The following is a 22,695-nucleotide window of genomic DNA, read 5'->3' as shown; positions in this document are numbered from 1 at the left end:
CTTCAGAGGAAGACGGATTGTTTCCGTCGAAATATCAAGAAAATACGTGGGAGTGTTCTCTTTTTTTTGTGTTTCTATTTTGTGTGTTACTGTGTATTGTACTATTCGGCACTTCCGTGTTACGTCTATGAAAGCATATATATATATATATATATATATATATATATATATATATATATATATATATATATCTCGAACACATTAAATGTTGTGGGTCGGCCCCAACGTCAAAACTACAAATGTGAGTGTCCTTTCTTTGGGTTCCTATGTTTTAAAAATCTACATGTTTTTTATGTAATTAAATATATATATATATATATATATATATATATACATATACATATATATATGTGTGTATATATATATATATATATATATATATACACATATATATATATATATTTATATGTATGTACAGCCTGTATTTTAAGGCTACCACATACAGTCAAGTTTGGCACATTTGTGCAGACCGTAGCATTGGAAAGGTGCTGCCAATCCTCCATTATGGCATACCCTCATTCAGTCTGGTCTCTCCCCAGTCTACGATACAACCTCAAAGGGTACATCCTTGGCATGACAACTCTCGTGGGCCACAAGGTCCTTCCTCGTTGTGAACTTAATATTGCAAATCTTACACACGTGGTTTTTGCCAATAATGTGCCGCTTTATGTGATGGGACAGCAATTCCTTCAACATAAACGTTTTCCCACATTCCAGACACACGTGACCACCATCACGTAAACCCTCAATCTTATGTTCCACCACATGCTTCTCCAGTTCGACGGCGTTTTGGAATCTCTTTCCGCAGAGCTTACAATTCTTTTTAATGTGAGTTTTCCTATGCTGAAGGTAATCTGTGTACGATGAGAAGTTCAGGGCACAAGTTGAACATGTGTGTGAAGTCCAATGAACATTCATATGGCTTCCCAGTCCACCAGACGAACGGAAGCTCTTACTGCAAACCGTACAAACGTATCTTGGTTCCGTTTCAGGGTAGGCTGGCCCAACATCGGAACAATTCGGTACGGAGGCTTCCAACAGTGAATGTTCGGGGGGATTTGCCTCGGGACTGTAACCATCAGACTGATCCATCACATTCTCGTAAGACAAACCGTAATGCTCGGGATTCAACGCCGGGCTGAAGGAGAGGCTGCCGTTTCTCCGTACAGCAGATGATTCCAAATGAGGAGTCTGAAATGGAAACATAATATAGAATGAGTGTAGGCTAAAGCTAATTCAAACACTTGCCTATAGACCACAAACAGAATGAACTTCAGAAGCACTCCTGGTGGCATGTGGAAGTAACATTCCCCCTCAACACGCATTTGAAGGTTTCAGTTCATTCCATTCATCCAGTGTATATTCAGATGTGGAATTATGGAGACCTGCTTTGGTGCTACAAACAAAATGAACTTCAGAAGAACTCCTGGTGGCATGTGGAAGTAACATTCCCCTGACCATGTTATGTTCAGGTTTGAAATCATTAAAAACATCCAGTGTATTTAGAGAAGCAGAAGTATGGAGACATGTTTTAGTACTACACACAAAATGACCTTCAGCAGCACTCCTAGTGTGGCACATGGAAGTAACATTCCCCCTCAACACTCATGCGCCCATTTGAGGTAATTATATTCATCCAGTGTATTTGAGAAGCGGAAGTATGGAGATGTGCTCTATTGCTACAAAAAAATGAACTTCAGAAGCACTCCTGGTGGCGTGTGGAAGTAACATTCCCCCTGAACATGTATGTTTAGGTTTGAAGCCGTTAAAAACATCCAGTATATTTTGAGATGTGGATTTTTGGAGACATGTTCTAGTACTACAATCAAAATGACCTCCAGAAACAACCCTGGTGGCATGTGGAAGTAACATTCCCCTCAACACACATTTGCAGATTTCAGGTCATTCCATTCATCCAGTGTATTTTAAGAAGCGGAAGTATGGAGGCGTGTTCTAGTACTACAAACCAAAGGACCTTCATAAGCACTCCTGGTGGCATGTGGAAGTAACATTCCCTTCAACACGTATTCGCAGTTTTGAGGTCATTCCATTCATCCAGTGTATTTAGAGAAGCGGGAGTATGGAGACGTGTTCCAGTAATGCAAACAAAATGACTTTCCAAAGCACTCCTGGTCTTGGCATGTGGAAGTAACATTTCCCCTCAAAAAGCACGACATGCTTTGAGGTCCTTACATTCATCGTGTGTATCCCATCCCCAAAGTGTTGCTTGTGAAGGGATTATTCCTTTGGAGGATGGGCTAAGGTGGCAGCCTCAATTGATAGCACAAACGGATTGAAATCATCTAGGCTAGAGGAACCTCTTAGGGAAGGCGACTCAAAATGGGGAGAGAAAGGGTTTAACAGGGAATAACTAGGCCAAGCCATGACGGTAAACAGTATCACTCAACACTGAAATATGAAAATGAATAAGGGTTAAACTAATTTAGCCAGAGCAATTGGTTCAAATGAGGTACACGAAAATGAAACACAAAATTATTGGTAGACAAGATTACAGCATTCTGATGAGTAATTGAAAAATTATCTTGGAATGTTAATGAACCGCTTGGGGGATTAACTTTTAAGTTACCGTTTAAAGACTCAAAATTTCTGTGCTACCCTACACCTGAGACCAGAATAATGTCACGTGGTTGGTGGCCACGACATCATTGGCGGGAGCATAGCACAGAATGAGAGAGTCGTATTCAGCTAATGCGTCTTTCACTTAACCCTTTAAGCAATGGGGCTCAGGCATCGGGGTATAGGGACAAGGGAGTGGGGCAAGGCAGGGCATCTCTGGTGTGGTTGTAGGAGAATACGACCAATGGACTCAGAGACAGGGTGGCAGGTGAGGAATGGGGTTAAGGAATGGGGTCAGGAATCAGGAAGGGAATGGGGTTATGCTTCAGGAGTGTCTCACTTTATATAGCATCGCGCCTTCGGGGAAAGGGAGGGACTTCAAAGTGGCTACATAGTAGCAACATTGTAGCAACAAAGGAATTCGGTAGCAGACATTGTCTCGTCTTAGTTTCCGAGAAACCCGGGCTACATACATTATCTGGTATGCTTGGGAGAGTTGACCAATAGTGTGGGTTTCCGAGAAATCACACTACAACACTCCCACAATAAAGATTCATTCTTTCACCCCCCATGGTTTCGATTCCGCTCATTGTCATCAGGTAACGTACATCAACATTTTTCCACTCATATAGTCTGCCTCCAAGAGGGGAGAAGTTTATAAATCACTTTCATAAACTCAATTGTGTGGACTGCAACGTCAGTTACATTGGACCGACAGGGAGAGGACATTTGAGATTAGGATAAAAGAACACCGGATCATGCTTCAACAGAGAAAGACAACAGATCTCAATTCTCCAGACACCCCTTCAATAAAAATCACACCGGTAACTTCACAGCGGACATTCTTCAAACTGAAATGAAAGGATGCAGTTTGAATGCTTTGGAGGAGTTGGGAATTCGGCAAACCCTTCAGCAGTCTGACAAGGTTTGAGATGGTCAATGAAACATTACAACTCTCCCGTTTGCCCTCCTTAGAGGTCTTAAAAGACTCCCAATATCTTTCTGCACCCATCCTAACTTCCACCGAGACAGTGTTGACCATTGACAGTCCCTTAGTAAAGGTCAAACCATTGTAGAGACAAACCCCCCTGTTAATTAAAGAGACAAACCCCCCCCCGTTAATTAAATGTAGGGCAGAATGTGTTTGTTTTTTGGTTCCACTGCTATTTCTAAGAATGGTGGAGTGTTACATAGTGTGTTCTTCATTTAATGACCACTTAATTGATATAAACTTTCACAAAGTTACGTCGCCGCCCGAGGGCAGTTCAATAAGTACCCGTGGCGGCTCAAAGTACATGCTTTCGCTGACTACACGCCTTTCCCAAGGTTTCTTCCAACTCTCTAACCCTGCCTGGTAAGCCGCCTTATAGGGATTCTCTTCAGGTCTGGTGTACAATTAGTATTATGTCCGCAATAGAGTCGAATCGGCACCCTTTCAAGGTTGATTTTTACTTTGGAAACAAGAAAGAGTCTGATGGAGTAGGGTGGCTGCGGGATTATCGCAGTTCTGGTTCTGGTGAAAAACTCTGCCACGATCAGTGCCATGCGAGTCGGCACGGTATAGTGGTTTTGATATTATGCGCGTCATGCCGAAAATGCTTGTCAAAATTCTCTGATAGGATCCAAAACTGATGTTCACTTCCTCGGTTATCTCCCCAACAGTTAAACGGTGATTCTCCCGCACCAAATCGTCCACCACATTGACACGGTTTGGGTATGTCGAAGTGGAAGGCTGTTCCATTCGCAAATCTTCATCTGTCCTGAGGTTCTGCCCGATTTAAAATGACTGCACCACTCAAAACACTGGCTTCGACTCATAGCTTTGTCAACAAGGGCTTGCTCTTACTCCAATGGTGTAGATCCCACATTTATACATGGGCAAACATTAATTTTTGGTCTCTCGATAAGATTGTCAGAGACGGTTTTGAATTAACGGCATGGCTTCTTGCCTCCGTGTTTCCCGTTGAGTATACTGCCATACTCACCAATGGATATTCAACGGCAGACGTCATTTTGCTGGTGACATCTCGGCTGGGTTCTAGCGTCACTGAACCATTCTCTCCACAGCCAGCACCCTGTTTCCCTCTGTATGGGGAGACATCCTCCTCACGGCTAGGGGACACCAATCCCTCGACTTCCTTGTCATTTCCTTCCCATGTTGCACCACGGCTGTCAACAGGCCCAGTCACCTTAATCATAAGCAGAATAAGGAACCACACTTAGAGAAATATATCCAAGTAATTATAAATATTGGGAAACAATTAAAAAAAGGACGCTCACACGCATGCACTGATCTCTCAGTACAATACACATTTAAACAGAGTGGACTGAATTACTAGATGCACTCCGAAAGTAATGAAATTATTATTTTTTTTATAGTGTTACATTGAAAAAATTTGCATTAACTCTTAAAATTCTTCAAAGTACTCTCCACAGATTCGCTCAAACACTTAAAATTCTTCAAAGTACTGTCCACAGATTTGCACAAACACTTAACATTCTTCAAAGTATTGTCCACAGATTTGTACAAACACTTAAAATGCTTCAAAGTACTCTCCACAGATTTTCACAAACACTTAAAATTCTTCAAAGTACTGTCTACAGATTCATACAAACACTTAAAATTCATCAAAGCACTGTCCACAGATTTGCACAAACACTTAACATTCTTCAAAGTACTTTCCTTGGGACTCAAAACATTTTTTCCCAATGATTTTTTACAGGATGCGGAAAGAAAATTACGGGAAGGTAAAATTGTGTGGCCAATATTTTTCAGTACCTGAATAAGCCGTTGATGCATTTGAAAACCGTGTTTTTGGAAGGACCTCAATCCGTGAGGAGAAAATGTTATGAAAATTTGTTGGAGCACATTGCAAAAATGTATTGATTATCATGATGAATACTTCCAAAAAACGATAAAGCCATTTCCAACAATGAGATTAAATGTAATAAAAAACTTGACTAATTCAGTCCTGCAGATGTGATACGCCATTTTCCAGTACAACTTCCAATCAACACAGTATCAATTGTCACACTCCCTTGATATTGCTAGAGGGGATAGCTGCCAATACTGAGGTGTATATTTAACTAAGGATTTATGGTGGGGGCTAAAGGTGGAGTACATTTTTAAGAAAGCTTTCAAAACTCTTCATTGGGTGATGAGAAACCTCAAAGGGTGTGTTAGAGCAACTAAGGAGAAGGTGTGTAAGACCCTGGTAAGACCGGTTTTGGAGTACTCATCACTTCTATGGGATCCACATGAAGAAGGACGTAAAACTGATAAAGGTAGAAGAAAGGCTGCCCGATATGGTCTGGGGAAGCATAGGAGGATGGAGTGTGTGTCTGACATGTTAAAAACACTAGGCTAGAAACCTGTACAAAGTAGAAGGAAAATAAGCAGACTTTGTTGTGGAATATACCGCATTCTGAAGGGGAAGAAAGCTTGGGCAGATCTTAGGAATGGGGCGGGGAACCCAAATTTTATTTGGAGAATGACCACAAATTCAAATAACAAAGCCGGGGACAAAGAATTAATTTAAAGAAATGTTAATATCCTAACAAAACAATTGTTAATTGGAACAGTTTACCAACTAAACTATTCAAGCCCTTTCCTGAACAGGGAGAATACTTTTAAGAAAAGATATGTAAACATTTTATATAATAATTAGATTGATGTGTTGTGCAAAACTACACGTAACTGCTGTGTATAACTGTACCGGGAAGCATAGGATGATAAAGAGTGTGTCTGACGTGCTAAAAACGCTGGGCTACAAACCTCTACAAACTAGAAGGAAGCAGACTTTGTAGTGGCATGTTCTGCATTCTAAAAAGGGGAGAAAGCTTCGGCAGATCTTAGGAAAGAGGCGGGGAACCCAAATTTTAATAGGGAGAAATGACCACATATTTAAAGTGAAATGCCGGGCACGTAAAACTAATTTGAAGAAATTTTCTTTTCTAAATAAAACAATTGTTGATTGGAATACCTTACCTGAACAAATATTCAAGCCCTTTCCTTATACAGAGTGTATACTTTTAAGAAAAGATGCAAGGAATATATATATATATAATAATTTGATTGATGTGTGGTGTATTGTATTATATGTAACAGCTTATTTGTTCATTTTAATTTATCTTTTTCATCTCCTTGCTGATTGATTGATGTTAATGAGATGGGGATTTTCTTGCTTTGCGAAAGAGATTTGTGTTTCGAAGTTCCCTTTAAGAGTACTTTAGTTTCACAGACTTTTATCTATTATCTTTTGTGATTACTTGGGATTTGTGTGAGGGGGATCGAGATGGTGCGGCGGCTAACGTACTGGCTTCCCACCCAGAGGGCCCGGGTTCAAATCCCGGTGGTGTTGAATATTTTTCAGTGGTATCTCGATCCCTACTTGAGGTGCTTTGTGGAGGGCACATCGAGTGAGTACGCCGTCCGTCGGATGGGACGTTAAGCTGCGGACCCCTTGGCGCCTTTCGTAAAGAGCAGGCTAATGCCGACGCCGGGTTTCTCTCCACCCTTCATCCTTTCCTGTCCATCCCCTATGGCGCAAATGACCTCAGCTGTCGGTCGCCTCCCCTCAAAACTACTACTACTTGGGATTTGTGTGCCAGCTGACACTGTCTATCAGCACATGTGGATTTCTAATAATAACAATGAATATGGTATTTTCAATACTAGGCCAAAAAATACAAACAGCAACCCTCGTACCATTACATTTTTGCCCTACAAACCATTAAGTGTGGAAGATCAATCTTTATTGAAGACTTACGCAGAAATTATAAACCACAGATGAATTATTATGAAAATACATGCTTCGTCCGGAAAATAAGTGTACTGATTTTTTCCCGCCGCTCCAGGCACGCCCAGCACCGCTCTGACGGGCTGCGATTGGAGGGGGGTATGTTGGCAAGCGACGCTGAAAAAGGCAGTCGGCTCTGAGCTGTGGTGTAGTGAGGAGCTCTGTTAACGCGAACCTCCACGCTCGACCCACGTCACGGAATGCGATGCCGAAGTTTTTGGAGCAGCGTTATTCCATCAAATTTGCGGTAAATCTTGGGAAATCGTCTACCGAAACTGTCGGTATGATTAACCAGGCTTACGGGGAGTCAGCCATGTCCAGAAACATGATCTTTCGGTGGCACAAGATGTTCGTGGAGAGCAGAGAAGAGGTCAACGACGAACCACGGCCTGGACACCCATCAACGACACTCACCGACGAAAATGTGCGAAAACTTCGCGATGTACTGAACTCTGATCGTCGTCTTAGTGTTCGGATGATAGCAGAGCAGTGTAATGTGCCAAAAACAATAGTGCACGAGATTAAAAACATCTGGCGAGCGATCAAAAACATCTGGCGGCTGCATCACGACAATGCGCCGTCCCACACCGCGCTTGTCGTGTCGGACGGACTTCTTGGCCAAGCACAGCGTGGCAACGCTGCCGCACCCGCCCTACAGCCCGGACTTGGCACCACCGGACTTCTTTCTGTTCCCGAAGATAAAGAGGAGTTTGAAAGGAACGCGATACGGGACTTTGGACGCCGTCAAAGAGGCCGTGACGACGTGTCTTCGAGAGGTTCCCGATGATGCCTTCGCGGGAGCGTTCCAGGAATGGGAACGCCGCTGGAACAAGTGTATCGACTCACAAGGGTGCTATTTTGAGGAATATTAGCTTAAGATATGTAAAAGTGTAATAGATTTTTTTTCCTGAGCTCAGTACACTTATTTTCCGGACGAACCCTGTATATTTCCCAATCAATTATTCCTATATTGTTCAACCATTTTAATATAATTAACGAGGAAGGAATGTGCTCACTCACCTCTTCTCCATGTTTTCTCAGGTTATAGAGGTCAATCAGAGACTTAATACACATCACTTTGAAATCATTGAACTCAATCAGCTTCAACATGCATTTTTGACACACCGACGAAGGCAAACCATCTTCTTGTGACACCTTGACGGGAAGTGAGAAGAGAAATTGATGTTTCACATTTAGAACTTTGCTATTTCTAAAATTATTACAAAATAGCCCCTTTTATGAGTCAACAGGGTCCACAATACAACTAATGCACATTCTCTGGGAAAAATAAATTAATTGATCATTTCATTACAACAATTTCAGGGCATAATAATCATTCTCCTTCCAATCTGTCGCGAATTGGGGCTCTTGTCGGTGCAAAGCAATCAATTAGGCCCGAACCATGAGACTGAGGGACAGACGAACTCGTGTTCAGACACAGAAACGCAAGCAGGCATAACGCAAGTGAGTCGGCCGATGGGGTGGGTCGGAACCCACTAATTCCACGGACAATCTTGGCCAACACACGCATCGTGCGTATCAAGGTGTCAAATGAAAACAGTTGCCCAGTTCACACGCAACCAGAGCCCTAAGAACAACCCCGTGTCACTGTGAACATACACGAACCAAAGGGCAAATGTTTGGCTAAGAAAACATGGAATGGCCGCTCCCTCATCTGTCTTCATCTACATCTACATAATACCCCTCAAGCCGCCGCAAAGGCCCGTGGCGGGGGGTGTTAGGTCACCAACCGTAAAAAGGAACAATAACACATGCAAAACAACAACGTGAAAAATTACACCTACAGCACCGCACACACTCATGCAAAAATCCCTTCATCCAACACTCATGCAAACACATATACCGCAAACGACAACAAAACAGAGAGGGGCCTCTATAGAGTAGCTCGCGATCTAGTTGGCTCCTTATTTCCCTGTATACCACCGTGTCGTCAGCAAGTAAACCTCAGATTAGTACCAAAGTGTGTTCTTACCAAAGTGAGTCATTAATGTATATTTAGAACAGAAGAGGACCTATTACACTTCCCTGGGTGACGCCCAAAGTTACATCTCTATTGGTTGAGCACAACCCATCTATGGCTACTATTTGTTTGGATTAAAAAAAAAATTATGCGATTTTCATGGAAGAGAAAGGCTAAGCTTAAAATCAAAATAGGAGGACGAAAAATAGAACTGATGGAACATTGTAGGCATATCGTAAGTGTTCCCGACCAAAATGGTCAAAGTAGTAGGGACTTTAGGAGAAGAATTGCGTTAGGCAAACAGGCTTTCCCAAGGAGAAGGGAATTAACCCTCTTAGTGAGGTGGGGATTCCAGGGGTACTTAGTGAGAAGTGCAAAGGGTAATTTAAGAAAATGTATCACCTCAGGAAAAAAAAATTTATGAGGTTATTTATTTAGATATCCATGTGCAGTTTTTTTTATTTTAAAATAAAATAATGTAGTTAATAATGATGTAATACATTTACATCATCTGAAAAATAAATGTAATTATTACAGTATTATAAATTTAAATTTGCAAAAATATCAGGAAAAACATTATTATTCATTAAAATGTAATCTAATGCGTACGTAGACTCCTAAACATATCCAAAATGAATGCATAATAGTTTGAATTTGCATGAATATTGCAAGGCTATTCCAAAAAAGAGAGAAATCTGGCAGAAGTTGCAAAAAAATATCAACAAATACATTATTATTCCAGAAAATGTATTGTAACTCTCATTTAAAGATAAAGACTCCTAAACACTTTCAAAAGGCGTGCATAACTGTTTGAATTTTGTGCAAAAATTACCGGGCTATTTAAAAAAAGGAGAAATATGGAAAAATTTGCAAAAAGAATCTGCAAAAAAAATGATCATCCATGAAAATTCTGCGGGAGATTTTTCCAGTTATATAAGGAAACATAGTGGGTCACGGTAGTCCATTGGGTAGATAGCGTTGACAGGAGGGTCCCGGGTTCGATTCCCAGGCAAAGTACTCGGGGCACATGAATCTCCACCCAAGCTATTTCATCCAATGAATCTCCACCCAAGTACTCAGGAAACAGACTTCCAGCAGGCTTTTGACAAGTAGTAGACGCACCGAAGTAAGAGTGTATCGATGCAGGAGGAATGTATTTTGAAGATTATTAACCCTCTTAGTGCGGCGGGGATTCCAGGGGTACTAGTGAGAAGTGCGAAGGGTAATTTAAGAAAATGTATCACCTTAGGAAAAAAAAATAATGAAGTAATTTGTTTAGATATCCACATGCAGTTTTTTTATTTTAAAATAAAATAATGTAGTTAATAATGATATAATACATTTACATCATCTGATAAATAAATGATATTATTACAGTATTATAAATTTGAAGAATATTTTTTTAGTAATAATATTTCGATTTTTAGACACAATACTTATACTTTTTTTTAAACATTTTTCAATAAAACTACCATATTAAAATGTAAGAAAGAATCAAAAAGACATGTAGAAAAAATTAATAGAATAAAAAGAAAAACCAGTGAATCGCAAATTTTTTGTCAGCCTCTGCATGGTTCGATTTTGTTAAAAAGGCTGATCTCACTGAGTCAAATTGGGACTTTTTCCCCTTTCCTTGAGACTGTGGCAATAACTTACGATATAAAGGCAGAAATAATGAAGTTGTAACTCACAGAGAACTACTGACAATGTAATCCAATACACAAGGCACAAATGATTAATTCGATGGACGGCAAGAGAAACCAAAATATTTACAAAGCAGTGCTCTCATTTTCATCGTATCAACAAAGTCTGAATAAGTGGCTATATATCAACACCAAGACACCATAACACATTCAAGAGATTGCAGATGAAAACAGATTAGTAGCCTTTCAGTGGCTTTTCATAGTGTTAAGACCACTCAGAAAAAAACGAGCACACAATTAGGCTGAGCTTCCTGACATGTACAAAACTGAACCTAAAATTATAGTAAGAATTATACTTTTTGAAAAGCAATTAAAATTGCTAATAAAAAATTAAAAAATGTGTTATATAATTGTATGGAATTCACCCTATCGATAGCACAAAAACCATAAATTATTAGAGAAAAAACCATAAGGTACAGCGATTTAAACAATAGCCTACGCAAGAGCCGATATATCGGCCCGCCGCACTAAGAGGGTTAAGACCAGGGGCGTTGAATAAGAATATTTAGAAAAGACTCGCCGAAACTTTGATCTGCAGCGTCGTTATGTACTAAGAGGGAAACGTGCTTATTGAAGCAGGGTGACAAGATGCGTGGAGTGGATGGTGGTGAAATGTGGGTGTGGAGAAGAATGGAGAAGGTGAAATGGACCGAAAGGAAAAAAAATGGGGAAGTACTTGCTATGGTTGGCGAGGAGACGGGTTTGTTTGGAGAAATCCTAAGGAGACAGGAAAAGTGGATGAAGGGCATATTGATTGGCAGTGGGATGTGGAAGACTGTAATAGAGGGGAGAATATTTGGCAAACGAGGAAGCCAAGGCATAGGAGAGGGATGGTGGGCGGGATGAAGGAAGTATCCAGAGATGAAGAGGGACCTGATGTAGACTAGATAAGTAAAGTGACTTGTGTAGACTTGTTAAGTAAATTCCTAAATATTTGCAATTACTGCAATTAGGTATCATAAAATTTTAGCAATGACAGCTAACCAATCTTTTCTGGCATTCTGTAAGCAGCAACTGCAAAATAAGATATATTCATGCTAGTTTATTTTAAAGTTAACTTTTGAAAAGTGCACAATTATTTCCCCATTAAATGCTACTGTGAAATTTGACAAATGCGGTGAAGCCTGCTCGAGTAACTAAAGTGATTTTAATATTTCATTTATTTAACATTGTGAAATATAAAAATCTTTTTGGTGGAATTGTTAAGTTTCTCTTTACCCTCATAATGAAGGAATTCCTGTTAAGTTAAACCTGAAACTGTTCTGTTTTTAGTAGTAGTATTAGTATTTATGAGAGGCTGTGACCGACAGCTGAGGTCATTTGCGCCATAGGGGACGGACAGGAAAGGATAAAGGGTGGAGAGAAACCCGGCGTTGGCATTAGCCTACTCTTTACGAAAGTCCCCAAGGGGTCCACAGTTTAACGTCCCCTCCGACGGACGGTGTACTCACTCAAAGTGCCCTCCACAAGGCACCTCAAGTAGGGATCGGGATATCTCTGAAAAATATTCAACACCGCCGGGATTTGAACCCGGGCCCTCTGGGTGGGAATCCAGTATGATAGCCACCGCACCAATCCCGTTCACCTTATGTTTGTGAGGGAGTGAATTTAGAAGGAAGGAGAGGCGAAATATTGAAGGTGAGCATTGAGTGGGAGATATCCTAGGAATAGAAGCAGAGATGGAGAGGGGATTGGGTGTGGGTAGACCGAGCTGGTGTCCTGAAGTTGAAGAGAGAGAATAGTCGAGTTTGGGATGTTGTGGAAGAGTTTTAAATCAGCTTTAAGTCTGCGGTTTTGGGGACTAGAAATGTATAAAGAAGACAGAACAGCATTTGAGGACATATTGCGGAAATGTGGAAAAGCTTTGTGTATTGCTATGGTAAATGCTTCAATTTGAAAATGGCGACTCTGTAGGAAAATTTCTATGAGCATTTGTGAGCAACGTATATTAGAAGTAATTGCATGGGTTACATGTTATATTATATGAAATAATAGGTTGTCGAAAAGGAAGAGAAATTCCTCGTTGAGATTAAATTTTTATATTCATTTATGTTAAAACATTATTCACATAGCAGCAGCAGGGCCAATTCACGTTGAAAAATATAACGAAAACATTGAAAGAGGGCAAAATACCATGACTGTATAACAATTAACAACTAGAACCGTATATCAAGGCACTAAGTAATCAGGTTGACGATAATATTGAATGAAATGTTGATCAAAGCATAGTTTAGATAGACCTAGCGATTGATAGACTAATTAAAAATAGCAATTTTCCACAAAAATAAAATTTAATGCGACCGGTTTCAATGTTACTACATCATCATCACCTGATGATGATGTAGTAACATTGAAACCGGTCGCATTAAATTTTATTTTTGTGGAAAATTGCTATTTTTAATTAATCATGATATTCCACCATATCACGCCTGAAACGTCTCTTTTTATTGATAGACTGTTATTGGTGGAAGTACACACGGAACTGACACACTTGATCATTGTTCTAGTTACTTTGAAAGGCATATAACAATTAACAACTAGAACCGTAAGTGGACAGGGGACGTATTTAATTTGTTGAAAGATGGGATAAAGCTTGGGTTGTGAAATTGCTACACCATTAATAAAAAGGATGGGCAGTGTGAGGGAGTGAATTGAGAAGGGAGGAGAGCCCAAATATTGAAGGTGAGCGTTGAGTGGGAGAGATCCTAGGAATAGGAGCAGAGATGGAGTAGGGAGTGGGCGCGGGTGGGCCGAGTTGGTATCCTGAAGTTGAAGATTGGGAGCAGTTCAGTTCACGGCAGTCGATAGTCAAGTTTAGGGTGTCGCACAGGAGTTTTAAATCAGCTCCAAGCCTGCAGTTTTGGGGACTAGAAATGGATAAGGAAGACAGAACAGCATTTGAGGACATATTGCAGAAATGTGGGACTCTGTGTTTGACTATTTTGGTAAAAAAATGAGAGATGCAATATCGAGGGATTTAAGATTATTTGGGAATGAGTTGGATCAAATTAGGGAGCTCTATGATATACTATGTGGAAGGACAATTGTTGAGAAGTACGAATGGAGTGCCATTGGGACTTCAATATCTGTGACGTGGTAAAGAATAATAATAAACATATTTTATTGCTCTGGGAGCAAAGTCCCTTGGAGTAGAATACATGTTACATGAGGTTTTGAAACTTATGGAGTGAAACAGATTTACGTAATGCATAGAATAAGGTAATTAAACCAGTCACAAAACATAATTTAACAGCAGTTGAAGAAGGCCTAATAGGGAGTTTGCTTTATCTTTTACAGTCTGTATGTGGTCGGATTAATTTAGTTTATGGTCGGATTAAATCGCCCAAGGTCTTTAATGGTTGTTACTCCATTTAAGGGAGTTGAGTTAATTGAGTAGTTATACACCAGGGGTTTTTTGTTTCAAGGCATAAATATGGGTACCACCGTGTTTTTTGGTACAGATCAGCGGTAGAATAATGCCAAGCTAAAATCACTAATGTAATACACATTGAAATTCATTTCTTGTAATCCAATGTTCATTGAGACATAGTTCATTGTAGCCACCATGGTTGAAAACTTACTCTATTCATTAATTGAGGAACGCAATGTATCTTTCCACTGTTCTTTGTTTACGTACAACTACTTTCAACGCTCAAACGTCATCATCGGGTACCACATAGTTGAGCCGGGAACAATTGAACTGCTTCTATCAGAAGACAGAACAGCATTTGAGGACATATTGCGGACTCTTGACGGGAATGTCTCTCTCAGGAATGTTGTAACATGCTTTTGGATGTTTTCCACGGTCTCTTTCCAAACCTTGCTTACTTTCAGCTCTCACTAAGGAGAAATGTTTATTTAGATGATAGTATATGTATGCATGAACTGAAACACGTCGTAGGTTACATTAAATCTGTGGCAAAGTGCAAATTTGTTTATCATAATAAGGTAGGTTTTGGATGGACACAACTATTAAATAAATATTTTGTGACACCTAACAATCCAGCAACCTACTCTATATCAAGTCCATCTACATATCTGTGTAATTCCTTCCTCTCATCATCCCCTGTCTTAAGAAATCCCTATCCTGTTCCTGCCCTTTCCTCATTTGCCATTGATATTCTCCACTCTATTACAGTCTTCCAATTCCGATCAATATGCCCTTTATCCATTTATCATCTGCCTCCTTAGGATTTCTCCCAACAAACCCCTCTCCACACCCACCATACCAAGCACTTGCTGCATCCTGGGATACCATTGTTAGTTGGTGTATAGTGTACGTATTTTCGGGCGTATAAGTTGAATGGATTTTCGCACGAATGTATACGCCACTGTGGGTATGGGTTTGCAAGCACGTGTTGGTTTTAAATGTGGATTTATTCCCTTATACGGAAGGCGACCTAACACCCCCCGCCACACGCCCTTGCGGCGGCTTGCGGGATATAATGTAGATGAAAATATACTGCCAGATTCATGAACAAAATCTATAATCTTGCGCATATCATTAAACATATATAGTCTTGCTTCTATTTTAAAATAAGACCAACTATATCTACTCTAGTAGTAGTTTTTAAGGGGAGGCGACCGACAGCTTAAGTTCAATTGCGCCTGACGGGAAAGGGTGAAGGGTAGAGAGAAATCCGGCGTTGGCATCAGCCTACTATTAATGAAAAACGCCAAGGGGTCAAACAGGTTAACATCTCATCCGACGTACGGCGTATTAACTCAAAAGTGCCCTCCTCAAAGCACCTCAAGTCGGGATCGGGCACCACTGAAAAATATATGTCGCCGCCGGGATTCCAATTCTGGGTTAATCTATTGTAATAATCCGAAACAAACATTTTGATGATCAATGCTATAGACATAATAATATATTTATTTGTCCAAGAGACTCCATGTGTAGTATTGAGAATAGGTAGCAGGTATTTAGGACACGTCAATGGGAGATGGATCAAATTGTTCCCAAATAGAAATACTAAGTACACCTATGACAGGAAAATAATATATGTACACTTGAGTTTAACATATATTGATATTTGTGTAGGTACACTACAATTACACTCCGCATACAGACGTCCTTCTAGTTTCTTCTTGAATAGTGTAATCCTTGTCTAATTCTTTAAGGCAGGTTGTTACAAAAAGTTCGTGCGCAGTGATGTTTGCTAGTACTTGAACTGCCGTAGACTTGTTTCGTGTTTCCAAATGTATATCTTAACTACTTCTGGTATGTTCGCAATGATTACTGTTATTATTTGATTAAATATCGTTAGTTTTTCTTCTCTATTGTCATAGTAAAATTCCTAAATATTTACAAAGATCCGCTCAATATTCCCAACTGTTTAAAAAGAAATCGGAAATGCGCAGGCGAAAGTTGTTTACTTGCCATTTTTCCGTAAAGAAAAAATACTTCATCGTTTAACGAAGATGAGGTTCCCTCAATGTTAATTCCATAAAATGTTATAGTGAAACATTAGCATTGCATTTTTAAAAATATCCACACTGACAGTGTGTTATAAAACTGATAAATGGTAGGGTACTGGATTAATTTGCTTACATACCTCGGACATATGTTTGTGGCACTTAAGAAGAGGGTCGTCACGGGGTACGCAACACTAAATTATTTGAATTTTTCTACCAACATAATGCACACATTTTGCTTTTTAAGTTTAAATTATTAGACACGAATAATGTCTCGGAGAAAACTTCATATATATGCTACAATAATAATATTTATTTCCTTAGGATGAGCATTATGCTTGTCAAAATATGTCCAGTTAATTTAAAATGTTAAATAGTCAAAACTAAAAAATAGTCATTAAACGGCATAATCGATCTAGTTTACATAAAACACGCATTAAGGACACTTGTTCCAGAAGTAATTAGAGATGGAGAAGAATAACGTATCCAGAATTAATGCCTGTAGCCCAGATTTGGATAAACTTTCCGACTTGAGGATTGCATGCCAACTGACGGATTGATGTATATACCAATTTTTATTTCCCTACGACCAAATCTTGTGGTTCTCCGGAAAAAGTCACAGAACTGCAGTAGTCATCCGATAATATGCAGATTTCAGTGTAATGAATAGTGGTAACGTGTTCCGCTTTCTCCAGTTGCGTATGTGTTAATCACAGCATAATGCTATAAGGAACGCGAGAATAATTTAATCCATAATATTGAGCTAAAAGAACATTCAGCTAATTGTTTCACGTAGATGTCTGCCATGATAACGAGTGATCTAAGCTTTTTCGCGAAGGAATTCATGTGGAGTTCCCATGAAATTTTAAAACTTCGCACGATTCTAAGAAATTTTATCGAAGTAAACCATTCATAGGATTAATTATAAATATTTACAAGCGAATTCATCAAATAATAGGCGAGAGAATGAAATATCTGGGATTAATGAACATTTAAGTTTAGATAATTGGGCAGCGTAGTGGAATATAAGATAATTCTTATTCCACTACATCCATCAGGAAAAAAAATTTTCACTCACCGGAATTAGTAGAAGTTCCTGAATTACATCACACAACAATATGCCATCCTTCCGATTTGAATCAAATATATCAACATAAAACATGTCACACTTCTGACAAAGCCGACACAGTAACGATGTATCACCTTCAGACATATCAAACTGTTCTTGCCACTTCCTCAGCTGTGATATTAACTTTGATTTGGAGGACAATATAAAAAATAATACTGGAGATGTTATGGCATTATTTAGAAGAAAAACCCAGAAAATTACGCTGACCTCGACATACGCGATTCCTTTTGTTATCTAGTTTCTGCTTAATTACTTAATAGTGTTTCTATAGGTCGGATAGTCAGATGACGTGTTAAACATAGGGCCAATCATATGCAAGCTTACAAAGATTTTACCGGTCAGCTGCGCCAATTTAGGTCAACTGATTTTTCTACCTTCAGCTGAACCACGTGAAAGTGTTCCCCGGCTTCAGAATTTACAGTATAATGTACGGAAAGGCAGAAACACGTAGAAGGCGACGAACTCCCCATTTTGAGGTTAAGCGTCTTCCAGTAAGAGATCACTTTGCATTTCAAACTGAACATTGGTAAGCATAGTAGCTTTGGAAGAAAAGTTCTTTTCCTAGTAAAATTCCCTAATTCATTTGTGGAACATGATATTATTTTCGGATGCGAATCGAGAGGATTAACGCAATTCAATTTTAGTCGAGGATTGTTGAGATAATACTAAGTTGCGCAGTGAAATCCATGCCTAACGAAGCCTCGATAGGGGTTCATACGATAATTTTATTTGCATTAACTTCATTATGTGTCTAACATTTTCTCATGCTTGCTTATTGAACTGTGGGTTCATTTGTTTAAATTCATTTCATTAATCTTGGAGGTTACCTTTCACATAAAGCTTAAGAAAAGTATTTAAATACATTAAAATACTTACAAGACTTCATTTTAACATCATCATGTTTCGACATTGATCTCATGATTGACTATGTCTCACTTAATTCCTGGTTTGAATTTATTATTAGGCATGTGATGTAGTTGGTACCTACATCATATTTCAATTATATAGACTCGTATGTTCCCCGCCTCACTCCAGAAAACGTGTGCAAACAAAGCGTAGTTAGTTTAGTCGTCATGATGCTTGTTAGCCGGCAGGATATGCAGCCATTAGTTGAAAGATCTTGGCTTAGTTTAAGGTCTTGGCTTTATCATTATCCATTAATATATCTTTATTTTTTCGTTGCAGCTATTTCCGGCGTGGGTGGACTGGCCTGATTCCTGATGGACGTGGATTCTACTTGATTTCATGAATGGGAACCAGCACAAAAGAATGTAATTTGATAGTAAAAAATGGGAGTCCTTTTATGGTACAACGTAAATCAGCCCTTACCATTATCCAGCCATGGGAGTTCCTGGGAAGGAATAAGGTAAGTCACCCTCCCGAGTCGAACGGGATGTTTTTTTTATCATATCAGTGGTATGTGGGGGAACCCTGGTACAAGAAGCCTAAAGCCAGATCCTATCAAAACATTTTTTCAATGTTGTTTGGCAAATCTTAATCCACTACTTCTGGACTGCTTTGAAAGTGGCATTAATTAATTATTTAGTTTTCGGCCAGGTACAAGGAGCTATAATGCATGGTGGTTGTATTCTATCGAGTGAATTATCCTCTCATTTTCCATGATATGGAATCCATTCCAGAAGAACCGGTTTACGACTATTAACGGAGTTTATTTTAAGTGATGAGGGAAGTTCTATGCCTGCGTGTGTTATGTGTTGAGAAACCCTGAAAAAAGGGTTAATTTATTCCGGGATGCGGATTTATTTTCCTTTAGATGATGTGCAGAATGCTACCCGTTTTTAAGAACAAATTCTTTGCTCTATTGGCCGGGGCATTTCTGTAATTAGAAAGTGAATTGACTTGGAGGAAAAGAATAAACTGCGCTATAAAATGACCGCCATACTGAATTCAATTGTTTCTGCTAGTTTTTGAAATTCATTTGTTACTTTATCGGAGGGAAAAAGCACAAAAAAGGAAAGCCACAAACGAGGGTTAGTTCCACAATTATTTCTTAAAGATACTCGTTATACTTGATCATCAAACGCGTGTTATCTATGGGAAATTACGGTGGTTATCATTACGGTACTTTAAAAAATCAGTACGAGAGCATTTAAGGTACACATTTACTTTCGTAATATTTGCTTAAAATATTTACAGCTAACATAATTTTTTTTAAATTCAGCTCACTAAGATTCTCTCTACCTCATGTGTGAAATAGTCCATTGTTCGAGAGATCAATGTATTTAGATATTTATATACGGGAATAATCCTTTTACCAAAAGGAAGGCAAAAACATATATTAGTTCTGCAATTGTAAAAAAAACATTTACAATGTGGTACACAGTACTTAAAGTTGCATGCTCGTTATTGAGTATCAAAATATAATGCGGAATTAAAGAAGATTTTTCATTTGCAATTCCTAAGACGTTTTCAAATGGTATACAGGAATGCATACATGCCTAGTTAGGTTGATGGACGTAGACAAAATATCAATATTAAATAATATCCCAAATGGGAACAATGTTAGGAACGTAGTATTTGTCACAGGCCAGATGATCGAATGAAATTATAAATGTTAGCAATAGTTATTGACTAAACCTTGTGGTGTTGAAATAAAGTTTTCCCACTGGTAATTGGGAACAATTTACGGGGTCGCGCCCAAAAGTGGTGGGACTGATTTTCTCTGGCGCGAACGGAGTGGTGGAGGGGGAGCTGCCTGGCAGGGTAAGGTGGAGGGGGCTGTTAGCAACATAACGACACCAACCTCAGTCGCCTGCGGGCTGTCGTTGAGTGAGGACACCGTTTTTAGTGAAGCAAGTTTTTTGTCCGTGTCGAAAAACAAAATGAATCTGAATTTAGAGCAACGTTATTCCGTGAAGTTTTGTGCGAAACTCGGGAAGACGGCGACTGAGACCCTCGATATGATCAAGCAGGCTTATGGGGACACTGCCTTAAGCCGTTCCATAGTATTTGAGTGGCACAAGTTGTTTAAAAAGGGTAGGGAGCTCGTTGAAGACGACCATCGCTCCGGACGGCCGTCGACGGCAAGAACCGACACGAATGTGGACAGAGTGAGGACACTGCTGAACACAGACAGACGCGTAACGACGTATAGACGTGTACATATATCCACATAGCGATAATTAGCATTCTAAAATTCTCTGGATATTTTTTGAGTAACATTTTTTATAAGGGATCCTGGTGAGATAGAGAAATTAGGTGAATAGAATCCCAAAACTGTCGGCATCTCTCATAATCTGGCATATGGGTGTGTAATAAAATGTAATTTAGCGCATGTGATCTAATTTCAAAGAGTGCTTCATAGCTCGTGTTATGTAAAAGTACTCGGAAAGATATTTCCCCGCTTAGGAGTTCTAACAAATCAATCTTGTTATGTCTTAATTTATAAAGAAAAGTTTTGCCATTAGTTTTTCCGCGTTTATACTCCAAAGGAAGATTTAGTAGAGATAACATATGGTGACTACAAAGCTCTTTGTGAAGACTGAATTTGAGTGCAATTTTGTGTGTAAATGATCTTCGAAAACATTCGATTGTATGATTGAGTAATTAGTAAGTTGACCAAACAGGAGACCAGCATTCGCAGAGTGACCTAACTAATTAGATGAACAGAACTTAATATGGCTCTTTACATGAAAAGTTATTTTCCCCAATTGATAAATACAGAGAACGATACACAATATCATACATTATGTAATCGTTACATCAAAAAAGTGCACTCACTTAATTACTGGCCAGAAAAAAGATTTAATTAAAACCACACACACGATTTAAATTCAAAATTACTCAGCGTTTAAGTTGACTGTACTGGCATTTTTCATTTAAGTGCATAAACAATTTCTTGTTAGAAATAGACAGCGATTCCTCATTTTTTTAAACTTACGTGAAGCTTAAAAAAATTGATAGAATTGAGCTCTTATGGCTAGTAATATTGAATGAATGTAAAACTCCAACAGCCGTAAACATTTTACCTTTCTCAACAAAGTACAAATGAAATTAGTTGGCTAACGCCACAAGTCAAAGGATAGGGTAAAAGGTAAAAAGGAAAGGGATAAGAAAGGTGCCTTTTTAGCCAACTAATTTCATTTGTACTTTGTTTAGAAAGGTAAACTGTTTATTGCTATGGGAGTTTTACATTCATTCAACATTACAGGTAGCTTGTTGATCATTTTGATGTGCAGAGAACCAAGTCCCTTGGATGTCATCGTCAGGCTATAAGATACTGTGCATAGTTGATTTCTTGTCCTAGTATCATAGGTGTAAGTGTAAAATAGAGATTTGCGGTACTTTTTAAGATATCACTGTGTATATTGATGAAATTTTTATGTATTTAGGTGTAGATTAAAGTAATTTTTACATATTTCTCTGTGAATTGATGTAATTTTTAGATATTTCTCTGGATATCGATGTAATTTTGACGTATTTCTGTGCAGATTAATGTAATTTTAGCACTTATCTGCATTTAACGATGTGGTTTTCATAAAAAATATTCTAGTTCCCCTGGAAGCTTTGGGAATTGTCACCATAGGGAAGGCACATGATGGTTTTGCCATAGCTAAGATCTGTTTCTGAACTAAATCATTAATTGTAATGTCTCGGGTGTGACCCTATTTGGCTTAAATATAAGTGGTGCTGCTGAGGGCTTTGCCAAATTCGCTCCCACTCTGAAAATTGACCTGACGGATGGATTTTGGTTTGGGAAAGTTGAGTGACGGGGGAAACACAGGTACGTCACTAATCTGGCTCAACTTTTCTCCTGGTTCTAGCTGGCTGGGTGTGCCTGGAGATGCTGTTCTTGGCTACAGGGGCCGTCCTGGGGGAAACCAGGAGGTGTGGTTGTTCCTTCTGGGTGCGGATTGCCTCCTTCTGCATCCGCGGCCTCAAAAGGGTTGTTAGCAATGGTTTGGATTGCACTCGGAGGAAGGGTTGGTGCCGCGGGCTACTCTGGAACCGGTGTAGGCTGGTTGTTGTTGCATTATTATCATCAGCACCAGGATGACATTGGGCGCCAACCTGAGCTGTTGGTTTCCCTACTGTGCTCCGATACGCATGGGGGTTTCCCAGCCGTGC

At 39.3% G+C, this 22,695-nt stretch overlaps 1 protein-coding gene and 1 long non-coding RNA gene across 2 annotated transcripts; one reads left to right on the top strand and one right to left on the bottom strand.

The window, feature by feature from the left end:
• Positions 1-430: 430 nt before the first annotated feature.
• Positions 431-17,845, bottom strand: LOC139693239 (zinc finger protein 672-like). The gene is made up of 3 exons (XM_071591346.1): positions 17,557-17,845; positions 8,397-8,531; positions 431-1,191 (listed from the first exon to the last, which is right to left on the bottom strand). The coding sequence occupies exons 1-3, from the start codon at positions 17,689-17,691 to the stop codon at positions 541-543; spliced, it is 921 nt and encodes a 306-aa protein (XP_071447447.1). The 5' UTR covers positions 17,692-17,845; the 3' UTR covers positions 431-540.
• A 157-nt stretch (positions 17,846-18,002) lies between these two features.
• On the top strand, positions 18,003-22,477 carry LOC139693244 (uncharacterized). Its single transcript, XR_011702030.1, has 3 exons — positions 18,003-18,133; positions 18,793-18,973; positions 22,392-22,477. It is a non-coding gene; the product is annotated as an uncharacterized lncRNA (long non-coding RNA).
• Positions 22,478-22,695: the final 218 nt, after the last annotated feature.

Source organism: Hetaerina americana, unplaced genomic scaffold, assembly GCF_022747635.1.
Source record: "Hetaerina americana unplaced genomic scaffold, ioHetAmer1.1.p SCAF_45, whole genome shotgun sequence".
NCBI lineage: Eukaryota > Metazoa > Arthropoda > Insecta > Odonata > Calopterygidae > Hetaerina > Hetaerina americana.
Note: the sequence above shows the minus strand (reverse complement) of the source record. Positions and strands in the feature narration are given on the sequence as shown.